This window comes from Anguilla anguilla, chromosome 2, assembly GCF_013347855.1.
Source record: "Anguilla anguilla isolate fAngAng1 chromosome 2, fAngAng1.pri, whole genome shotgun sequence".
In the NCBI taxonomy this organism is placed as follows: domain Eukaryota; kingdom Metazoa; phylum Chordata; class Actinopteri; order Anguilliformes; family Anguillidae; genus Anguilla; species Anguilla anguilla.
In genome coordinates, this window is record NC_049202.1 from 15244127 (window position 1) to 15268168 (window position 24042).

General features: G+C 44.0%; 1 protein-coding gene across 6 annotated transcripts in view; it reads left to right on the forward strand.

Annotated features, from left to right (window-relative positions):
• dock1 (dedicator of cytokinesis 1) overlaps positions 1 to 23203 on the forward strand; it is a 233935-nt gene extending 210732 nt beyond the window's left edge. For 3 of the 6 annotated variants that reach the window (XM_035405183.1, XM_035405186.1, XM_035405187.1), the window contains 8 exons: positions 51 to 227; positions 2118 to 2201; positions 12585 to 12722; positions 15200 to 15345; positions 17681 to 17879; positions 20334 to 20493; positions 21177 to 21328; positions 22246 to 23203. In XM_035405183.1, the coding sequence (XP_035261074.1) occupies positions 51 to 227; positions 2118 to 2201; positions 12585 to 12722; positions 15200 to 15345; positions 17681 to 17879; positions 20334 to 20493; positions 21177 to 21328; positions 22246 to 22347 (1158 nt within the window). In that variant the 3' untranslated portion in view covers positions 22348 to 23203. The remainder of the gene's footprint in view (positions 1 to 50; positions 228 to 2117; positions 2202 to 12584; positions 12723 to 15199; positions 15346 to 17680; positions 17880 to 20333; positions 20494 to 21176; positions 21329 to 22245) is intronic. The other 3 variants (XM_035405185.1, XM_035405189.1, XM_035405188.1) reach the window with 2 other exon arrangements.
• Positions 23204 to 24042: the final 839 nt, after the last annotated feature.

Genomic DNA, 24042 nt, shown 5'->3' on the forward strand with positions numbered 1-24042 from the left:
TCTGGAATTTCTCTGTCTCTCCATCAACCTGTCCTCCACTGTGCCCACAGGAGGAGATCAGCCCACTAGAGAACGCCATGGAGACCATGCAGCTGACCAATGAGAAAATCAACAACATGGTGCAGCGACACTTGAATGACTCCAACCTTCCCATCAACCCCCTCTCTATGCTTTTGAATGGCATTGTGGATCCAGCTGTAATGGGTGGCTTCGCCAACTATGAGAAGGTACAGGATATGGTTCATTTATATTTCTGTTCTTTTTTTGTGTGGGTGGGAGTGCCTTTTAAAATACTATTAGCTTTAATTTCATCATTTTAATTAATGCCGTTGGGTTGTCAAACATTTCTCCTTACACTTGTCATTTCTCTGATCATCGTCCTTGAAATTGAATGTCTTTTCTTGCTTTTGCTGTATATATATTTACATATTTCTTTACATAGGAACACAGGAATTTAGTGCTTTCATGTTGATTATATATAAAGATAAATATGTGTCTATATATAAATATATATTTGTATATTTCTTTGTTCTTATTCTGTTCACTATGTCTTAGTTTGAAGTGTTTGTGTATACAGCAGTTATAATTCTCTCGTTTCTGTTTTCTTCCATGAATTGAACCTTTTGTAAAATCTAATCTCCTTAAATCGTTCCCCTGCATTTATGCAGACAAAAGCTCACCTCTGCGTTCTGCACAGATGCACAGATTCGCTGGATTTATGTAATTGTTAGATACTGTAACAAAGCTTTACGAAAGCTTTGATTCATAACAGATAAAAACAAAAGAGAGATGACTAGCATTAATTATCCCTGCATGACATTTTTTTTCAGCGGGCAGAGACAGGGGTTATGTTTCTTTATTCAGAAATATGATCAGAAGGACTTTGTGTTTCCTTTGTGTTTTCCTAAACATGCATAAATATGGAAATGGCATGATGTCAGAATGACAAGTGTTGGTTCACTGAAGATCTGGGTGCTCTGTATGCACACAACCGCTATTTAAAAACATACACACGCACACACTTAAAATGCACACATTTAAAATACACACACGCACACTTCAATTAACATTTTAAATAATGATGCTTGAAGGCTGCAGGGGTTGTGCAATAGCTTCATGGTGTTCTTATCACTGGTTGTGTAATATGTGCAATATGTGTAATGTGCGATATGTGTAATTTGTGGTCGTGACTTGCTTATGTTGTTTGTTTTTTTTAATTATTAATACTATGGAGGCAGGTAGCTATACGTGTGCAGCATTTGAGTCCAAGACAAATTTCCCCATAATAAAATACAATACAATAAACTATATTGTATTGTATTGTATTGGACACACATTTGCACATATATATATATATATATACATATATGCCGTGCAAATTCACGTGTGATTTGTTCCATGGAATTATTGGATGCATTCCCACTTTGCTGGTGCAATAAGGACTGCTGCTCATGAGGCTCACACCTGTGGAACGGTCTCCCGACGTCTGTTTTCCCGCTGGTGAAATTTGCTTGGATAAGTCGTCTGACAGTTGGAGACAGCTTTTGAGAGATGACTTCCTTCCCGGAGTGTAATTTCAGGAGCCGCGAAGTCGGTTAATCTCTCCCGCTCATCACCGGAAACACGGAATCCCGGCATGTCTTATTTTCCAATAATTGCTCTCGTGCGGGCTGTGGTTACGCAGATGTGAGATATAACCTTGGGATGTTTTGTTTTTAATACATCAGGCACGATTGTCCGCATGTACTTGCCTCAAATCGGTTGTGCTCTCTTCCCCTTATTAATCGGAACCTATATATTTTTTTTTCCTAATTTCATATTTGGCTCCAGAGCCAGCTTATAGTGACCTACCTTGAAAAAAGCCCTTTAATCTATCACTTCATATTAATCATAATGAAAATTTCTAACCAATACCCACCTGTAATAAATTTCCGAACGAACACATCTATATCAGCTGAAAATGTTTTTTTCTCACGTACGCTAGGGAAGAGAGGCACAGACTATTTCCCTGAGGGTCAATCTCTTATTTTAAAAGGTGTTAATAAGTAAATAAACATTCAGCGGCTGAGAGAGTGCTCGTATTAAATGCGTCTCCCCTGTTGTCTCTCTCTCGCTAGGCCTTCTTTACTGAGAAGTACTCGCAGGAGCACACTGAGGACCTGGACAAGATTGAGAAGCTGAAGGACCTGATCGCCTGGCAGGTAAGCCCCCGCCACAGACCCCCCCTCCACCTCCCGACCCCCCTGTCGCCTGCGAGACGTCCTCCCCCTCCCCCTCCCCCTCCGCTCTCATCTTATTTCCAGCAGCGCGGCCGCGGCGTACGCTAACTGCTCCGCGGAGATGCAGCTGCTGCATTGCTGTTTCATATTTCACGTTTAATCTCCTCGGTCCCCTCTCCAGACGATCGTAAGGGCCAAGCCACCAAAGTGAGCACGTGCGGTCGGGCTTGAGGGTTCAGGCTGCTCTTCTGCTGACTTAACGCCGCTTTCCTCACAACTGAGCATTCCTGTGTTAATACCATGACCATAAATAAAGATGCTGCTCTTCCTTAACTAGTAACTTGAAGAGCAGCATCTTTATTCATTAATTATTATTATTATTATTATTATTATTATTATTTGCTCTTTAGGGCCCTCCCATACAGTTTTCCACAGCTGCCTCCCTCACCCACCCATGCCCATAGCACAGCTACACATAGCATAGCATAGCACATAGCATGTAGCGATAACCTATAGACAGGTGGTAAGACAAAGGAACACATGCTTACGTACACATCATACATCGAGCCATACTGAAGAGGTTTGCCTTTAATGCCATTGTGCAAGCAGCATATTACATAACCATTTGACAAGCAACTTATCATTATTTGGGAAGCTTGATATATATATATATATATATATATATATTTATGATTATATCAGACTGTTTTGTGCTCAGGGGAAGTTGTTCCTTTCTTCTGAATGTGCATATTGTTAAAAACAAAGGTACATTCAGTGTACAACAGGGGTGTCCAATTTTATCCAAAAACGGCCGGTGTGGGTGCAGGTTTTTGTTCTAGCCCCACACCTGATTCTACTTATAAAGGACTTCTTTGAAGACCACGATTTGTTAATTAGGTGTCATAGTGCTGGGCTAAAACAAAAACATGCACCCACACTGTCCCTTTTTGGATCAGATTGGACATCCCCTGGTGTACAATAAATATGGTACACAAGGACCAGAAACATTTCATCTGTGTTCAAATGAAGCCAGGATCTCACTCTGACATCCACCCCCACAGAGAGATGGCTTTTTTCAGTACTGACTCTGTTGTTCAAAGGATGAAAGCTTGTTGTTCACCTGTATTGTGGCTCAAATTGGCCTGTGTTACAACAAGAATTGATAATAGCTGTACTGTTCTTCTCCATCCAGAAAGGAGGGTCATATCTACGTCATTTCCAGGTTTCCTTTTCCTGACAGGAGATAAGAGAATGTGTTTCTAAATGCATAGACAATAGAGGTGCTGGTTCCTCATCTACACTCTAACTAGCCCTTTCATGTGAAGGACGCTAGCATTATTCAGTATCTGAATCAGAATGCAGTTAATTAGTTTGCTGTGGAAAACTTAAAGCTTAAGAAAAAGCTTACAGCATACTTCAGTCTTATCTTCTCTCTAGTATACGTACGTGTGTCTTTGTTTGTCTCTGTGCGTGCTTGTGCGTCTGCGTTTGAGTCTTGCGTGTCTGTCAAGGCCTTTCCAAGTGCCTACGTAGTGCAGAAACGCTGTTAAGTGGGACCGAACAAAAACTGTATTCATTTTGCCATTCTCCTCAAATGCTAGCTCAGGAACGTAATGAAAGGCATTTGTGCTGAAGCAGGCATATCGATCTCGGCCTTCAGGCTTCATAAAGCGTCCCTGGTGAAGGGAGCAGAGCATCACCGAAAGACACATTGACAGGCTGAGGAGACTGTCTTGCAGGTGGCACACACCATAAGTCACCCCATGAAAAAAAATATATTCTAGCATACTTGATATAAACTTGAAGTGAACTGCAAGCATTCTTAAGCATAAAATAGTATACTTCAGGTATATTTCAGCATGCTGTGTTTTTTCGTATGGGACGTAACCGTCACACGGTGCACTCAGATGGAACGTCGTCTCGCGTGAGAACCATTGTGGCCCGTCCCCTGGAATTTGGGGACCCCTCAGAGAGATTAATCAGCTCTGTTCCACACGAGCCAGAATGTGTCTCCCGACATATGCTTACTCATCCAGTCAGCAATGCATCGTGGGTAAACCCCATCTGTCCTGTGACGGGCACTTTACTGTGTGCAGTCATTTGCATGGTTTGGGAGTCGTACAGTGCAGCAGAAAGTGTTTACACTGAGATGCAAATTTCTGCTTAGGCAAGAAAATCCCCCACTGCAGCCAGGAAAATAAGCCAATGCTTTTTCTTCAGGCTTGGCATTGGTGGCAGTGAAATTTAATCTAGTTATCCTAAGGCCTTGTTAGATTGAAAATCTGTTTTAGATGCATGTATTCAGAGCATTGGATGAACCACTTTATTGGCTTGGCTTTATAGATCATCATTGAGTTTTTATTGCCAAGAATCCTTCAAACTCTCCTCCAATGCTAAATATAAACCTCCAAGGACCACTTCATTCACTTCTGACATAAAAGACAGTATTAAATGATTGAACATAAAGGATTGTCATACCCGCAGAATTTTACATTTGCCTGCAAAGATATGGACATTACTTCATAAATACATTTGAATCAGTGCAGTCATATCTGTATTCATTTTCTGTTTTTCATGGGTAAAAGTTCCAAAGGCCTTTTTAACCTTTATTTTCGTAATAATTATGTTGGAAATTGAATTCATAAAAAAGGCACAAACTTTATAGTAGTCTAAATATTGTTTTTGTCACATTGAATGTATTTTATTGAATGGCTTGTCTAAGCACCATTTATTTTCGGAAATAAAATTGCACTTTGTCCCTTGTATACATTTCAGTTTATCCTTTAAAGATCTTATTTATATGTAATTTGGTAACGTTTTTCCTTTATAACAGTAAGTTTTGGAGTACAATAATATGCTCTTATTAGTGTTAATAATATGTTTATTAATGTTACCCGAGGGTTTTAGATTAGCATTAGTAGTTGTATGACATGGTTAAAGAATGTTTATTATAATTACAATCCCCATGTTATCTGGATTCTGTGGCAGGCTCATATTGTGTCTGAAAGAGTTGCTTTTGTTGCATTCATACTGGGCAGTTGTACAGACTGGATGTTGCATAACCATGGCAGGTAGGAGGTACGTGGAGGCTTCAGGGAGCTGGGAGCAATATGCCTGTCTCACTTTGTGTTCCCTTTAGGATCAACAGCATTTCTCATTATGTCATACTTTCCACCCCCCTCTGGCTGTTTTTGTTGTCTGTGCAAGGTTCACTATACCAAGACGTGTTGTGTGGCAGCTTGTCACTCCCAGCACAATAATTGTGCTATTTTGTTTTCCATCAAGAGTCGCAGTGTCTTGAAAGCAAGTCGGTAGTTTTTAGTTTTTTTTTAAATTAAGACAGCCTCCCTGTTGTTTCTGGAAAATAATCACTGATCAGTAGACATTTAACAAGTTAGTGTTACTTTAATCTGACATAATGAAACTAATAATGGAGCTATGAGAAGTGACGTTCGGTAAAGCTCCTTCTTTGGAATCACGGCTGCACCATCGTGCTTTGCATGCTTTCAAAGTGCTAATGCCTCTCTCCTCCTCTCAGAACGGTTTAAACCCTTTACAGTCAGATCATTTCTCCCGTTATAAGTGCCTTTATTCGTGGAACCGCGGAGCCCTAGCCTCACGAAGAAATCTTCGCGTTTGGCAGTTTTGCGGAGCCCCCGAGCCTAGCCGCTCGTTTAGAATGCTGCTGGTTTTTAATACCGCCGGGCTTCGGCGGAAGAATGGTTTTCTAGAGAGGAGAACTTTGCTGCGGGAGGAACGATGACTCTTAGATCTCCCTTTCCAAGCTTGCGTGGTCAGGACGGACCGCCGTCCTTTACGGCAGAGTGGCCGTGGGCCATCGGTATCCCTGCGGTAACAGCCAGCCGTTCCAGTCTGGTGGCGCATTGTACCGCGTGTTTTACGATTCGTCCGTTGTCGACTGCCGCTGAATAACGGTATTTGAAGGACTCGCGCCCCTTAAAACTAACAAGCAAATGTGGAAGTAAAGTGTGATGGCGTCGATATTAAAGCCACCATTCTCTCGTGCTGGCACTGTGCTTATTCTCTTTTCCCCCTTGACAAACATAGGTAGGCCTACTTGTTTTGATGGGGGGGGGGGGGGGTTTCTCTTTCTGGGAAGTGTTTTATGATTTTGAGAGAAGCGCAAAAGCGTTCTGTCGAGACGATTGCCGCAAACGGAGAGAGAGGACACACGCCGCTCTGCCCCAGCAGCTCCCGTTAAAGGTGTGCAAATAAATGTGGAGAAAGGTGGTGAACAAAGACTGGGGAGGCAAAGAGGAGCGAACTGAGGCAGCGCCTCCCAGCCAGCTGGGGAAAAAAAAGAGTCGAGCTAAGTCTAACTCCTCAGCCGTTACTTCTAATTCATCTGTGCGTCGGCCAAGCCCCTGCTGAATTGCCCGGAGCAGATTTGAAGCAAAATGGAACTCGTGTAACGTAAGCTGTTTATAAACTCAGTTCTGTGCTCCTCAGGACACTCTCCTGACAGTTAATGTTGAAGTAGTTGTAGAATTAGCTGGGAATGCGGGATGAAGACACCTGCTATGATGTGGCTATGGTATGTTTTTGGTAAGAAACCCCCACACGCCATGCAGTGACGATTGCGGACTTTTTTTAACTATAAAAATGAAGAATAAATAAAAATTCCGCTCTGAGTCCAATCCAAGTGCATGTTAAATAAAAATTGGCAGTGCTCGTGGATTTGACAGGTGCTAAGTGAAACGCACCTTCCCTTTTGCCGATTTACAAAACGTCAATAGGAGACAGATATTTGTGCTGCGGTGAGGTGAGAATTATTAGTTTCCTTCTGCTTTATCTGTCACAGGAATGTGTCAGAGTGAAAACAGAGGAAGTGTATACACATCGTGTATGGGCTTTAAACCAGAAAGCGTCTCTGGTGAGGGAGGAGGAAGGTAACAGAAATGCGATAAGAATTCTTCTTACTGTTCCCTCCCACTCTTATCCGTTCTCTCTCTGCTTTATGTTTTACTGCCTTTCCTTTCTTTTATTTTCACGCTCCCTCTTCTGTTTCTCATACTTACCTTTTCATCTTCCCCCTCTCATCCTGTTTTCTATCTACTATTTCTTTGCTTCCCCCTACCCCTTTTTAGAACAAAACCGGTGTAAGAAACACTTCTCATAACTGGTTCTTTCTAACGATCACTCTTCATGAAGCTCAACTTCGTTCCTCTGCTTGCTAGGTAGGGGTGCGCAGTTGCTTTCAAGTACCTATTTATTTCACTTTTTTAGACAATGAACTTAATGCCACAACGTTACATTAACACCAGACACCTCAAGGCCTTTTTTCTGCACAGGCATTCTCTCCAAGCTTAGATTACAGCACCCTATCCAAATGTCAGTAATGGTTTCCTTATTCGTTAAGTGATTGTAACCACGCCCACCTTCATTAGGTCTCTATCAGCGAGACTCTTAACTGAACGGTTTTGTGCAGGGCCAGGACCTCATACAGGTTGACACAGGTCAATGTACAGGTGTATTTAACTCATTAAACCCCACCATCCCAAACACGTTATTATTGAATGGTATTTTAATGGGGCTCAAGCTCCAGTGCTCTAGTCTGGATGGCATAGAACACAGGTGTCAAACTGTAGTCTCCGACTGTAGTTGGACAAAAAAGGCTGCAGACACTGGAGGGGTGGAGTGTCTGCTGGTTTTCAGCAGTGGTTCATTTAAGTCATCGATTGAGTAAAGAATCCACAAACCTTGTACTCAAGGCCTTAACAGTTGATTGAAAGGAAACTGCAAAAAACCTGCAGACACTGCAGCCTCCTGCCAATTTACTTTGACTCCCCTGACAAAGAAGATCATTTGATTTTTTGATCAAACATATATCGCCTTTTGTGTCCATCCACAGCCATAACCTAGTTTATTGAACCATGGAATTGGCATTCTGAACACGTTTTAACCAATAATCTTATTGTAGTTACTAGCTTACTCTAGCCATTCATTTGTTTTCCTTGCAGTTCTTTACAAAGAAAACCTAATTTTTTTTGCTTGCGTCCAAACCCACACTGCATTTTTACTATGCCTATTGCAGCAGAATTAATGGCTTTCCTGTGGGTGCTTATTAAAACATTGTTTGCTGGCCGATGTTTTAGTAATACATCACCAGCTCTCTGATGCCCTTATAAAGCTTGTCTCCCAGGAAACCGGAGAATACTGCCTCAGTGTTTCATCGACACAGTCTATGGGTAGTATGCATTTCCAAATGAAGAATGGTCTGGTTTATTACAGGCAAATTGGCCCTTTCGGTGATGAGTTAAAGTGAAAATGAACTATATCTGCACTGCATTCAGGGCCAGTGTCCATAATATAGAAAATTACATACGCAAGATGTTGATACAGTTGTACTCAGCCACATTCTGGTTTGTATATGAGTGTTTGTGCGCCTGTGTACATGTGTGCCTGTGCATGTGTGTGTCTGTGCCTGTGTGTGTGTGTGTGTGTGTGTTTGTCTTTACCTGTTAAGATATTGTCTGTAATAGCTACAGATGGTGCCATTTGACCATCGTCTATTTTGACTAAAAGGACAGTGTGTGTTTCACTACTCCATGAATTTAGCCATTGGGTGCGCAATTGATTCACTTAATCTTTTACTGAAGGGAGAGTTTTACACACATTTCAAGAGGTCATGTTCTTACTGGGCCTTAACTCTTTTTACGATCGTGAAGTTCGACTTAAATGTCTTCCCTGCCATTCATGTACTGAGCTAAGTACTCGTCTCACATTCCACATGTTTCCCTTGAAGTTAGTGTGATGGCGCACTTCACTAAGCGGGTCTTGCCCTGTGTTAAATGTACTTTAGCTGGACGTGTGGGTCTGTTGGATGCACGCATTCTTTTCTCTGACCCGTTTCAGATCCTGCCGATTTCTCCCCCTGAATAAGCCGAGTAGCCACGGTCAGGGTGGTGTATTGTTTGGAAACAAGGAAAGTGAACAGGAGAGCGACTGTTCTTTATACCTGAAGCCATCATACTGTTCATTTCTAACTGGGCTACATTTGCTTTCCAGATAACATTTATTGAAGATGTGAGGGAGAATACACTGGTGCATTTGTAACAGCTGTGACACGATCAGAATCTTTACATAAGTATTATGAATATCACAAGTGACGGAGTACTCCTTTGAATTTCATGCCGGTCGTGTTGATCTTTGTGATTGCCAAATTCAGGTAAAGCAGACAATCTGTACCTTTGAATAACAGGTAACAGGCTTAGTTACAATGAGAATCCACTATGAAGCATCTCTGCTCTGGGGTTTTTCGACTTCTATCTTAGCAGCTGCCCCATGGGAATTAATATCCGCGATCAATTTATCTCATCGCTTATTTGAACATGGCAAATCTAACGGCAATCCTCTTTCTTTGAACCAGTCCTCATTTTCTAAATAAGAAAACCTCAGACTTCAAGAATTTCAAGCCATCAAGATGTTTTTTGACACATCGCTTTGGTTGTTTTTCAGTTTGTCAGATAATATTTTCCAGCGGTGTAGAACACGCTTCAAAACTCATAGCGCCACCGTCTCGTTATTTAGCGCAGTGATGCTTCGGTGCTGAAACTAATTCTCTGTGACTGAGCTACGTGCATAAATAACAGTCTTTTTTTCCCCCCGGAACTTTCAAGTTGGTCCTTCAGAGCAGTGTGCGCATAACCTTCACTTCCTGCGAGAAATAAGCCTGCGTATCAGTGAAAGAAATGCACGGGACAAACAGGCAGACAGGCGCCTGAAGGAATGTTTACCCTCATGGGTCATGGGTATGTTAGGCATGACTCAGTCTGTTGATTCACCAGCGTAAAAGAACAAACAAGCGCAGGAAAACCGTCACCATTTCTGCAGTAGTGCAGATCAGCACTTCACTGCGTCGCGTGTGATTGATGTAAGATGACCCGGGGCAGCAGTATGTCTCACTCACGTCTGTAGAACAGATTCCATCGGACAGTGCGGATTTTGATCGAGCCGCTGGAGCAGCTGTTAATTGTATTTAATCAGCTCATTTGCATTTAAGGAATCGCAGTTCTCTCTCAGCTTGATGCTCATCTGGAATCCTGTACCCAACATCCGAACAAGTTCTTCTCCTAATGAGGAAGGGGGGTCCTCTCGTAACGATGGTAATTCTTCAGAATGCACAGCTGTCATGTCTGGAGTGGTTTAATTAAACTCGCACATAAAAACATATTGAGGTGATTGCACAACAAATTGCATGAAAAGCCAGTGTGTGCAATGCGTTTACAGCCTGCCAATACAAACATGATCTCGGGGATTTTTTCGCACCTTAAAGCACCCGGTCACGTACCTCTGTTTTCTTTTTCCGAAGGCCCCATCGACAATTCCTAATTGCATCTAAGATTTATTCTGTCGCCTCGCATGTAAACAGTTTATAATTAGAGATCAACTCTTGTATTTTTTTTTTCCTGTTGTCAGAAAATTAAGCCAATTTCATGCATGGATATTTCAAAAGCACCCCAGGCTGTTCTCTGAAGAGTGATAAGTAATTTAGGTGACAATTATCATTTAACATGTTTATAGAATTGGGCCTTTAAATGAATTCCAGATTCTCCCAGAGTCAATAACTGGAAAAATGATCCTCAGGGAAAGTGGCTGATTTGATGTACAATATCAGGCGAACACCAAGTTAGCAGTCCTTATTAAAAAGGCTTGCCATGTGCAATCGCTTTTCCTTGCTCTTATTTCCATATTGGGCCACCTAGGGCCGCCTATGGAGAAGTGTGGCTCTAAGTGTGTGTGAAATTTATTCCTACCCTCAGTGTATTCACGCTCCATGACACACCTTCAGCCATGACTCACAAAGACAAATAAGGTATTGTGCATAATAATAAAAAAATACTTTGGAATTTGCAGCTGATACAGTTTGCTCTTTAAATCGGGTCTTAATAATAACCTTCCTTTTGCATCCCAGTTCCGCTGTTTGTTTATAAAAGAGCTGTTTTTTTTTTTTTGTTGTCACCGGTTTGGAGTCCCACTGTACTATCGTCCTGTGTCAGCATTCAAACCAGCTGTCTAATCTCAGCCCCCTGTGCATTCGCTTCGAGGCAGCTTAAAGTTTGGGTTCAGGAGCTGGTCCCTCCCCGTTGACTTTGTTACCTAAACTCACCAGCTGCAGCGAGCTGAGCTAGCGGAGTAAGGACACTGCTGGGCCGCTGCTGTCTTAATTGCCAGCTCCCCCCCCCCCCCTCCCCATTTTAAGAGTCTGTCCCCAGCTGTCCGTTCCACGGCTTGGCGTACAGGTGATTGGCGCGCTCCGTAACCAGCCTCTCGTGCCGACGCTGTTAAACCACTCCCATTTCTCACCATCAGATCACCCTGTCGCTCCCAACCTCCACAACATCTCGCGGTTCCCAAACGAGCACTTGGAAGCAAAAACGTGCACCTGGAGATTTTTATTAACGCTGTGGTTATGTTCTTAGAGACTGTACGGGATATTAGAAAAACTGCATCGGTGTGCTCGCAGAAATGTGTTGTGAAAACAAATTGAATGCAAAGTCTTGTTGGAGGAGGGGTTCTCACGTTGCCCTGTGGCATCTGTGGCATTTCAAGTATTCTTTCCGGAGAATTCCGAACAATTCACCGCATCGTTTCTGGGCTCCCGCTCCCCACCAACCCCCTGTGCTATCGTCGATGCAAGGGGGGGGGCGGGTACATGCAATTTAATGAGAAGTTTGTGCCTCACGAGAAATCAATGGTTCTTCTAAAGCAGGAAGCTTGTCACCAAGGAATTGGCTGGAATTTAAACCACAACAATGAAGGCTTCTCCTTGTGAGCGAGCGGGATGTCAAAGGTCAAAATCACCGGTACATCATCTCAATAACGTACTCTAGAGATTCTTGGCAGGTTATGGACAATGGGCTGGACCACCTCTCTGACCCTTTGTGCAAATGCGCTTCCTTGTTATTTCGCCATTGCAGGCAAGGCAGAAGATGACCTCTGTGTAACCCTGGTGTATCATTGTGTCTTCTGTGTGTGTGTGTGCTGATAAATTGAGATTGAAGTGTCGCTGGCTCAAGCTGTGTATGTTTCTTGAAGGGTTTTTAATCTACATTTTGCATAAATGTCAAGGGCTTATCCTGTTTCTCCCTTTTTTTACATACAGTATCAGGACTTCAGTCTGTCAAGATTTTTTAAAGTTTTGCGCTTAATTAGACATGCAAATATATGCACAACCCATCATTTCAGGTCATGCCTTTACTTTTTTGAAAATGCATTGTTTAAATGTTTCTTGGATGTTCCCAGAGGATATCCCCAATCCTGCAGCTGCCTTCCCTGTAACCGCGAACACGGTTTGTGTTCAGCAGTTCTAACTTCCTCTGTGCGCCGCTGTGTCGCGCTCAGATCCCGTACCTGGCGGAGGGCGTGCGCATCCACGGGGAGAAGGTGACGGAGGCGCTGAGGCCCTTCCACGAGAGACTGGAGGCCTGCTTCAAGCAGCTGCGCGAGAAGGTGGAGAAGCAGTATGGAGTAAAGGCACTGGTAAGATTCAACTCTACACACCCCCCACAGACCTCCTGCAAAAGGCTTGTAACAAGACAGGAGGCGGTTAATAGTATGTTCAAAACTGATTGCTCATTAAGATTCTATGGGCATTTTGATCTGGAGCTTCCTTGTTGACAAACTACTTAAAGTGAAAATAACTTCCTTAGTGGGTGGAGCTACTGTATGTCAATCACTGATGCATACTGTAGGGATAAAAAACAATTAAATAAATGTTGCACTCCCTAGCAGAGCCTTGTATTCATTTGGGTCATGAAGTGACCGTCACGTAATGGTTCCTTCCATTTCAGTGTTTGTGAATTCATGAGGTCTCAGGCGCTCCTCTCTCCACTTTTTGCTTTGTGTCTGCTTTGCATGCAAGGCTAGACTTGGCGTCTGATGTGCGTTGGCCTTTCAGACCCGGGACCGGCCATCTCGGTTACCATTTCAATTAGCAAATGATTTGAAGTGCGCCACTTGATATGAGTTCTTCCTTAAGTAAATGGCTCTAATTAATGTAGAGAGGAGAGAATAAAAATCCAGTAGACAGGAGCTGCTTCTGGTCGTGGCTTAGAGCGTGCAGTATGAAAAGACTCATGGATTTACATGCATCCCCCCTTCTTAATTTACTGAAGACTTGCCTCGTACGTGTTAACTAGACTGTATAATATTCCTGGTATTCCTGGCTATTTTGGTGTTATTTTCTCTGCAATTTGAATTCACCCAGTTTACAGAATACAAACCATCGCTATTGGATATTAGACTGGGTCTAGCTACTTGAGAGACTGTGGTGAGATGGGTTTCTTGGAAAGGACAGAACGGAATTGCTTCCAGGTTACCAGAGTGGCTCTCAGTTCAATAAATATCGAAAACCGGAATTGATAATATCAATATTCCTGATTCTTTCGACAAAATGAATTATTACACATCACTGATCCGCAGAAGAAGTAGAAAACGGTTTGACAGAACGTGGTGTTTTTCTGTCTTTTATTTTTTCATTATAATGGTAAATTAACATTACCATTATTTCAAGAGGGGGATTAAAAAACATTTTGTAATTAACATAATTTTCATTTTTTTTTGCTGTTGAGCTGTTTGCTTTTTTCCTCCTGCGATTAGTTTTTTAAAAATCATTTCCCACTCAAACGTTATTGATTTTCCCTGTTTTATCGGTTTATTTTTTCTGCTTAGCTCAGCCGCGGTATGCGGTGGACGAGGCCGTTCAGGACGGCTCTTCTAGCCGCTGTTGGGATGAGCTACCTCCTGTGGGCTCAGGTGCCCTTTCCCGATATCCTCGCCTGAGGTGAAGGCTCTTTAATTGCCACAGAGCAAGGATTTTGACCTTTTCCAACCGATGTGGAAAACACTCGGTGGTGGAAAGACGCGGAGGCATTTTTTCTGCGCGCTCAATGCTCATTTTCCACAGACTGACGTGCAGTGAGTTTTGTGTCGTCTGCCTCGCAGCAATCGATCAGTCGTCCTTCTGCCTCCTATCTGTGTTACATTGCATTACATTACATTTATTTGGCAGATCCTTTTATCCAAAGCGATGTACAGTCAGTGCATACCGAAGGTCATTGGGATAACTACAAAAACGCAGGTCCGATAAGATACAATACTAGTGTAATATGTATACAGGTACATAAACTGAGAGCTATAGGTTTGTAGTGTGTTTTTAATTGCCTCCAGCCTGCCATCCAGCACGCCTGAACAGCAGATTCTGTCCACCTTCCTGCTCCTTATGTGTCAATCCTTTATTCCACAGTGACGTGTTCATCACTGTTTAAGACTTCCAAGGCTGAATCAGAGGGCAGAAAGCCCTTCTAACGGCCGTCCAGTGACTGCCAGCACGGGATAGGGACCTGGGGCACTAGCTATCGATTGCCCAGTGAGGGGAATTTTACTCGCGATAAATCAAGGCGGCCACGTAGCACTGCTTTCCAGCTTGCGCGGAGTAGCATGCGGTGAATACGTTCTGCCATTTAATCCGGAGGACAGCTGGAAGAGGCCGCGTGCGACCACCAAGCGGAGGGTAGTACAACCTGTCTTTCGTACCTGCGGGACAGCTTGGCACGCTGCTTGATCTGTGCCAGCGGGGTGGTGTTGCAGGCTGGTGGCGGGAAAGATTAGCAGTGCCTGCCTTTAGAATTTAATCATTATATGTACATATTTTATTTGTAAAGAGATGATGATAATATCTCTGGATGGTAAATAAACTGCTTTATTTTGTTGCCCTAATGTGAGCCAATCTGTTTTACGGAGATGGTTTAATATGGAGAGAATATTTTCCAGCACATTTAATTTGGTTTGTCGTGTGTAAGGTCCAGGTTAATGTAATGCAAATTCAAACTTAGTTGCTGTAGCAGGATATGCAGTGCTGTAGCCGGAAGCAGTGCTCTGTACTGGGGTTGTTGATGTGACCTCCGGACTGTAGGTGGCACTGTTGTCTGAACGCCTTATGTGTGTCTGTGTGTCAGCAGCCAGGCATTGATGAGAGGCGGGGTATTCGTCCTCGCTCCATGGTGCGCTCCTTCACCATGCCCTCCTCCCAGAGACCCCTCTCCGTGGCCTCCGTCACCTCCATCTCCTCCGACAACTCGCCCTCCAGACCGGGCTCTGACGGGTAGGCGCCTACGACACGTCTGCACCAACCCTCACCAAGGTTCCGTTCTCTGGCGGAGGACTACGCTTGACCAGCAGGCCAGCGTAGCCACTGCCGAATCCAATAAACCTCTCCAGGGGCCCACGGATACACATTCATGACACATTTCAGCACCAATAAGTTTTTCCTGAGCTACGCTGTCTCGAAAGTGTGGTTTCACCTAGGCCTGTTCAAATGAATCATTTTCAGTGTTTTGATTTTCATGTCTAGTCTAATTATTGCGTGAAGCTTGTTTTAATTTTTCAGGAAATAAGTCAAAACGCATTTGGAAAAAGAAACCCGAGAGAACATTTTTTTGGAAGAAACCTATTAAAAGTGAAATCATATCTAAAAACCCCTTTAAGGCTATCAGGAAGTTTTATCCTAAACAAGTTTGCAGACAGCCCTCCTGCTAATCTCACTTTTAGTTTCAGTGAGAAGTGCCTAAGCTGGCCAATTACAAATTTCTTGCTGAAGGATGCTTAGTTGCACTGCAGTTTGAATGCGTAAATGCACAGTACATAGGAAGAAATATTTCCACTTTCCACTTTTAAAAAAAACTAATGATACTTGTAATTTGTGACCAAATGTTGCAGAAAGGTGTATCTTTTTACATGTACGTGTTTTCACCAAGCATTGTCAATCAATGACAGAAGAGACCTCTGACCGTGATCAAATTTAATCATGGGTTTAGTATGTTGAATTTGTATTTAATGAAGCAAACTATTTTATTGTTATTAATGCTATTTATTTAACCATTAACAAGCATTTATTGGACAAGGGTATATATTTCCCATTGCTCAAGAAAAAAAAAAAAAACTGACATCCCCTGTACAATATTTAAAATACTGCCGCATGCCCTCAGCTGGACAAAACAATCAGACTGAATTTAACATGTGACCGTCGCTTGTAAACATGGCTGTCAATCATCATCTGTGCTTAATTGGTGATAATTACTTTATCAGCGTAGGTGGCAGGACTGGTACAGTCTGGATAATTGTTTGACATGCGGTTTGACAAAAAGACTAGCAACCGCTTGTTGACGGAGTATTAAAGTACATGCGAGAAAACAAGAGACAAACTTGTGGCCCTTCTCACAGTCGAAAAAATAGTATCTGTGGGTCATACCCAGTTATGTCCTGGAGTCTAGAACAGCAAGTCTGCAGTATGTGCTCTTTCCAATGGCTTATTTTACCTCCTTGCATCCTTTCCTCGCTTCCTTCACTCCACCCAACGGAGGATGCGAGGATGGAGGAATTGAGGTAACGTGTGTTAGGCAGGTGTCAGTTTGAAGCCATGTCGGTTACAGACGGGGCAGTTGGGGATAGGTGGACCTACAGGTCGATCATTTATATGTCACTCGTTCCGAAATAACATACATCTGCGAAGGATCCACTCGTGTTTCCTTGCTCAAACATCCCTGGGCCGCCTCCTAGCTCCTCGCTCCTTTAAGGAGCATTTAGTGGGTTGGAATGTACTTAAAGATGGCCGACCTCAATCGATTTCCGATGTCAGGTGAGGACCGAGGAGACGAGGACAAATAAAATAAGCTATTGGAATGAGCCCAATATGGGCTTCGTACCACCAGTGGGCTAAAGCGTGTTCGGTTTTCCTCACGTTACCCCTGAATAAGCTCCTGCACACGGCATGCCTGCAGGTTAGCAGTCGGGAAAAGGCCACTGCCTCGCAGGTGAGTCCATCACAGGAGCAGCTGCTCCTCAGCCGCTGCGCTCGTTGCACAGGCGCCGGTGGAAGAAACGGTGACACGAGACAGGCAGGGAGAGAAAGAGAGAGGTACGCCTGGTGCCTTTTACACGCCGGTCGATGGAGCCGAAGCCAGCCCTTTCAGGGGCGGCCGCGCTAATGTGCTCTAATAGAGCTCCGCGTAAATGCAGGGAGCTCCAGATCGCCTGTCGGCTGCGCATTTCATTCCCAAAATGGAATGGATAGCATTGCTTTTAAATCCCCAAATATGGACGTTATTAAAACCCATCTAGAAGAGTGCCTTTTAAGACCTGTCATTGCTCACATTGATAAAAGCAGCAAATAAAAAGCCTGTGAAATTCAAGGGCAGTACCTTTATAACCACTGAAATAATTTATTTGATTTAATGGTGGCCACACTAACCATCTGTTTTAAGCAGATATAAGCTTGACATGTGGCTTTTTAATGGTTTTTGACAGCTTTGCACATGAATACCAATAGATTTCAACAGAAGTAAAAACAGAAATGTGTTTTAGACTTTAGAATGTACGTTAGATTTTGATAAATCATTGATCAAATATTGATAAACCCTTTTCTTTCTCGCTCTCCCAAGCTTTGCCCTGGAGCCCCTCCTGCCAAAGAAGCTGCACTGCAAGTCTCAGGACAAGCTGGACCGCGAGGAGCCGGAGCGAGAGAAGAAGGAGAGGAAGAAGGAGAAGAGGAACAGCAAGCACCAAGAGATTTTCGACAAGGAGCTGAAGGCCGCCGAGATCCCTCCGCAGCCCGCGGAGGCTGTGATTCTGTCAGAGACGGTGAGGGGAAAGCGCGGCTAGTTTTTTGCTCCTTCTTGGTTGCCCTGCGAAGTTAGCAGAGTGGAATTTTATCTAGGGTTCCTGTAAAGTTTACCATAGAGTTCCTAATGTGGAATGTTGGGAACCTTACATTATTTCTCCTGATTCCACCATTTTGCTTGCTTTACAATAAGTCTGGCAGGAATCACTGCAACCTTGGTTACTGTATAGTAGCTCTGGTAAGACTCTAGCATCTTAGTTGCATTACAGTATGTAAGACTACACAATAAAATCTCCAGTGTCAACTCTAACAGAGTACATATGTGTCCATATGATGTAAGAGTTCATTTAACACTGAACATTTTACTGTGAAATAAAAGTTGTGATTATTATAAAGTACCACAGACCTGAGCTTCCACCATCTTGGCTACTACAGTATGTATTGCTAATAGGAGAGTACACCATCCTGGTTACTGCTATGCAGTCTGGTTAAGAAACCTGGTTAGCCTCTGTTTTCACACTCCTCCATCTTGGATCCTCCCCTTTGATCCAAGTTCTCTTTCCTCAGGCAGGGATTTTTTATTTTCTTAATCTCCACAGCAGTGTGTCCAAGGCCTCCCCCACAGGAATTCAGGATATTTGTAAAGAAATTAAGATAAAGATCAGAGTATGGACCCCAGGCCTACAGTGAGATACCAGGCTCCCCACTCCCCCTTTCAGCCCCTCCCTGGGGGTGAAGAGCCAGTCCCTCGGGCAAATCGTGCTGTTACATCACAGGGAAACCTGGAGAAGCTCACTTCTGGTACCGTGGAGATGGAAGAGAAGCAATGCAAATGCATGCTTTTGTTATAGTTACAGAACTAGTTTATTGGTTTGGAAGTGTAGTCCTACTTCAACTTTGAGAAGTAAGGAAAAAAAGAAGCTTGCGGTAAGGTATAAAGCCTGGCAGCTTCTGTGTCGCATTTTGTTTGCTGTTCTCAAGATACCCATTCCACACCCCTGTGTAAGGAAGCGCTGTTTGTTCTTTTGAACATGCAACAGTAAAACTAACACAGGCGCTGAGCTACGGGCTCCCGCCTTCGCTTCTCAAAGTAGTTTTTTGGGAGTAGGTGGGTATCCGGTGTTCTGTTTGCTCATATTAATGCCGCACTCTCCCGCGATGATTTTCCGGGCCTGCTCGTAATCAGTTATAGCCTCCCTCAGGACAGGACAGCAGTGTGACAGTCGGCTCGTCAAACCGGCACCATCTCGCGCAGCAGCCTTGCAGCTAAATGGCTTCCAGGAATAATATTTCTGTCACTGGACTCCTCACAAAAAAGTGGGGAGGAAGGCCAGTTTAATTGAGTGCGTGTGCTCCCTCTTAACCAGGGTCTGTCAAAATAATTTCACTTAGCACCGAAAGGAAAGCTAACGTAGAAAAACATTGCTAGATAAAGCTGTGCAGATGTCTCCTTGAAGTCTAAGCAAAAGCTACACACTGTACTGAAATAGAACTTCAAGCTTTGCTGTGTGCCTCTCGCCCTCCCTGGACCAGTATAAGCAATTTCATTGATCTGTCATTCCTCTTAATGCAGTGTGATACATAGAAATGCTACTTCCGAAGGGCCACACAAATGAAAATAGTTTGCCCTATGAGAAACTTTATATCTAGCAGCCAAAAGATTCAAATGAATATAGATGCCGAAACATGTATATAGGTGAGGCCATGTGCTGTAAGTAGTAGTATCTTTGTCATAGAACATCCATTTATTTTATTTGATGTATATTTATTAATTATTATATGTTTGTTTGTGCTGATGTGAGATGTTGATACAGTATCCCTGTTCTGGTTCATTATTGCCTCTTGTAATCTTGTTGCAAATCTGTATACGTGTATAAACATATATACAACATTTAAAATAAAAGCATGCATATATTTGAAGGGCAGCTTTGATAAAAATGTGTGTGCATAGAGATATTCTACAGGTAGATGTACACCAGCATTACTATATATTCTACTGGAATAATATATAGCTGTTAGGATGGTAGCTCGTACTGCAGTCTCAGATTTACATTTACATTACTGCCATTTATCAGAAGCTTTTATCAGGAAGGTGCAGCTTTTTTTTATTTTTACATACAGTAGTACCCATGTATACAACTGGATATATATTGAACCGATTCAACAGCAGGGTCTTACATGAGAATCAACCCTAACAACCTTGGAGTTGCAAGCCCAGATATCTACCCATTGTAGTACAGTTCTGCCTAATGTGGTGCTCTGAGACGTTTAAGTGGAGCTTCATCTCAATTCTCGATTTGTTGTCTGTCACCAAAACAGAAAGGGCCAAGTAAAGTAATGGTGACTGAAGGTGTACCAAGCTGTAGATGCTGTTAGGACTGAGGGGCTTAGAAAGGGAGGGAGACGGGCACAGTCTGTGGTCCTTCACTGACTTTATTCAGATGCCTTAACCATTCTTCTCTTCTGATCTTCAGATCAGCCCCCTCAGGCCCCAAAGACCAAAGAGTCAGGTGATCAATCTGCAGACAGGAGACCGCCGGCTCTCTGTGTCCCCGGGGCCCCCCACGCCCACTCCGGGGCCCCCTCCCATCACCCCTCGAGTCAAGCTGTCCTTCAGCCTGCACACAGGCTCCAGTGAGTACTTTCCCTCAGCGACACACACATTAACACGCACGCACACGCAAACGGACGCGTTCATGGACGTGCACTCGTGCAGAAACACGCACATACGTGTGCACAAACACACTCACACACACACAAACACACTCACACACACAGACACACACTCTGACCCTCTCACCGGTTCACATCCTTCCTTTTTCATCCTACCCTTCCCTTATCTTTTCCCCACATACTGATTCAGTTCAGTTGTCTGTACTGGTGTGTAGCGGAGATGTGAAAACCAAGTGGAGGAAGGCTGTGACACGCTCCCATACGTCTCACAATTCCTCGGCAGTGTTCTCACTTCCTCTCCCCTTTTCCCCGCTCTCTTCTTTCCATCCCTGTTCCCTTTCCCTCCTCACTTGTTTTATCTCCGTCATTTTACTTTGCAGGCTCCCTCATGTACACGTTACACAGAATTTCATCATCAGCTTTGCCTCGAGTTTCCGAGCAGTTCAGCCCCATAGTAAAACTGAGCAGGCAGTTAGAACGCTGAAAGCAAGCATAGTGTAACTGTCGCAGAATCTTTTAGGACAAGAAATGCTTGTTTGTGTCTTGTTTGCATGTTGTGTCGCTTTTTAGTTTATTTGTGAGTGGCAGTGCTGTTTTGTGGGTGGGGAAACCGTTCTGAAGAGCGCCCTCTGTTGGTATGGCAGATCTGGAGCTCAACGGCATGGGCTGCCAGGAGAAAGGAGAGACCCCGCCCCCTCTGCCCGTAAAGTGCAGCATGGGCGATTACGGGAACCTGGTGGATAATCAAGACCTGACGACTCCTACTACGCCTCCCCCGCCCCCTCCGCATCAAAGGGTACGTGATTTAATTAGGTGCGGGGGAGAGCTCCCCTAACGACTCTCCGCCTCGCTAATGAAACGGCGGCCGAGGAGCGCGACGTCGTCCGACGCGCCGCCGTGAATTCCTCGCGACGGGGAGAGAGAGAGGGGGGCCAGAACTCCCCAAACGGCGCGTGCCCGCCCGCCCAGGGGGAGCCACACGAAACGGACCGGCGCTGCGTTATTTATGGGGCTTTAACACGAGCGGTAGCGGGGGGGGCTGTGATTAATGGGATGATTACATGGCCCCTCACATACATCAGGGCTATTCCAGTGTTAATCAGCATGTTCAGATGAGCCTCTGAAAGAAGACAAGCCAATTCTTTTTTTTTTTCTGTCTCTCTCTTTTTTTTTTCTTCCTCTCTCCCCCGGCCAGTCCGTTAACCAATCTTATTTATCCCCTGCCACCGGTTTACTGGCAGGTAGTAAAATGGAGGCCGAGCAGATAACTGGCAGGCCGGTGACAGTGATGTAGTGGGAACAGGCCCTGCCTCCCGCACCCAAAAGCTCTCCTGGCGCGTTGACGCTGACCGATCGTAAACGCTCCGGTCTCCGCCCAACCGCCGGCCTTCCCGCTCGTCTCAGCGCGGCGGGAGTCGAGAGCGCGAGGGTGCGTGCGCGACCGGGCGCACGAGCACACGGCCGCCCTGCAGCCACACTGTCTGCCCCCGCCTCATTCTGAAACTACAGTACCCACAACGCACCTGTCAGATTAAATACCCCAGCCTTTGATCATATGGGAAGCTTTGAAAACTGAGCTTGTCCTTTATCGCTGAATCTGGGTTAATTCTGTTTGTTTTGTTTTTTTACCAAGAAAAGAACTGTAGGATAGTTTGGGTTGGCATAAATTATTTTTTAAATGTATTTTACACTTTGTCCGTGTATGTTTTTCAGCATCTGCCACCCCCATTGCCCAGCAAGACTCCACCCCCTCCCCCGCCCCCACCGAAGACAACGAGGAAGCAGACGTCCATCGATTCGGGAATCGTACAATGAACAAAGACAAGAGTACAATGCGAATAACCCACCTTCCCCCCCTCGCTCTCCCAAAAGTCAGAGCTGTGATATTTTATTTCTGCTATTCTTACCTCCACTCCCTCCACCCACTCACAGCTTGACGAGATGAATACCTCATTCAGGCCTGCTCAAATATTTCTTGTTCTTTTTTTTGTTTTGTTTTTTTAAATTCTTTCGGTGCGCTGATGCTGCCTGCCGAAGGGAATCTCTCCTCTAGCACAGAATATTAATCGGGTCTCCAACTGCTGAGTCTTCCCTGTACAGCTCCGAACCTACAGTGCAGACGCAGTTCGAAAGGAGCTTTTACCAACTCTTTTTTACACACTGACCAAGAAGCTCGTGAGCAGTACAGAGACGGGGGTTGATTGCTTTTGACTGAATCGTAATGTTCTGCTTGTGTTTTCCCCCAAGTGCCCAGTATGTACAGAGGTTTGTATATATGATTTTATGACCTTTTTGAACAGCAAATTTTATGATGCATTTTTTTTTTGTATTAACACGGCATTAGGTTAACTGGCAAACATATTCCAAAAAGGGCTTCTAGTGTTCTAAATGACAGGGATTGTAAAGAACTGGTATGCAAGTGCCTTTACTACGGATCTTATTTAATAATGGGGTTTTGGAGTGTATACAACTAACTCCGTTCGTATTAGTACTGTATAGGACTTGTAATAGATTGCTGTAACCATGGACTTCAATAATATTGACCATTCCAAATTCACTACTGACTTCTGAATAAACTCTTAAAAATGTATGTATTTTAAAAAAATGATTGTGCACTTTTTTCAGTTTGTAGATTGTCAGTCTCAGTCTAATAAAAGCCAGTGACACAGTCTGAAATGGTAAGATTATTCACTTCAGAAATAAACATTATCAATTACTCTTTCATTAGATAAAAATGAATGAATTACAAATAGTTGTATGGTGTAGTGCTCTTTAGTGTGTCCTAAGATGGCCACTGTGTGGTCAGGTCTTTTGGTACTGTACATCCATTTGCATCTCTCTCTCTCTCTCTCTCTCTCTCTCACACACACACACACTACCCCCTCCTTCTCTCTCTCCCACCCTCCCTCCCCCTCTCTCTCTCTCCTGCCCTGTCCCCTGTCATGAGGATCTCAGGCTCTAAAATTAGGGAAAGCCATGAGTCAACAGATTAAATTCCAAGTGTGAAAGATGGGCTGTAATAACCTTTTCAGAATGCTTTACAACAGGTTCCTCGGAATATATGATACCAGAGACTGCTAATCTCGGAGACTACCCACATTGAATTCGATTTTGGGTTCATCTTTGGATGTACGATTATTATTTAAATGGCTGAGTATTTAAGGAGTTGGCATGCCAGAACCCTTAGTGATGGGAACACTGTACAATTTGAGGGATATTGAGTATCCAAGGTACAGTGTTTTGATAGGCTGCTAGAGAGAATTGTTGGTGACACTTTGACCACTGGCTGATACTGTCTGAAGGACTCCCTAGCTGCTGCATGGCTGTTCACATTAGTATTGCGGCAGCCGCTGTCCCCCTCTCGCTGACAGCCTCATCCTTGAAGTTCATTTAGCTCTTGTGTGTTCCAAGGTGAATCGCTGCACGTCAAGCCCAACCACGCAAGCAAGCGAATAGCCTGCCGGGTCACGGTACTTCAGTATGCGAACGGGTGGGGGGAAGAAAAAGCCA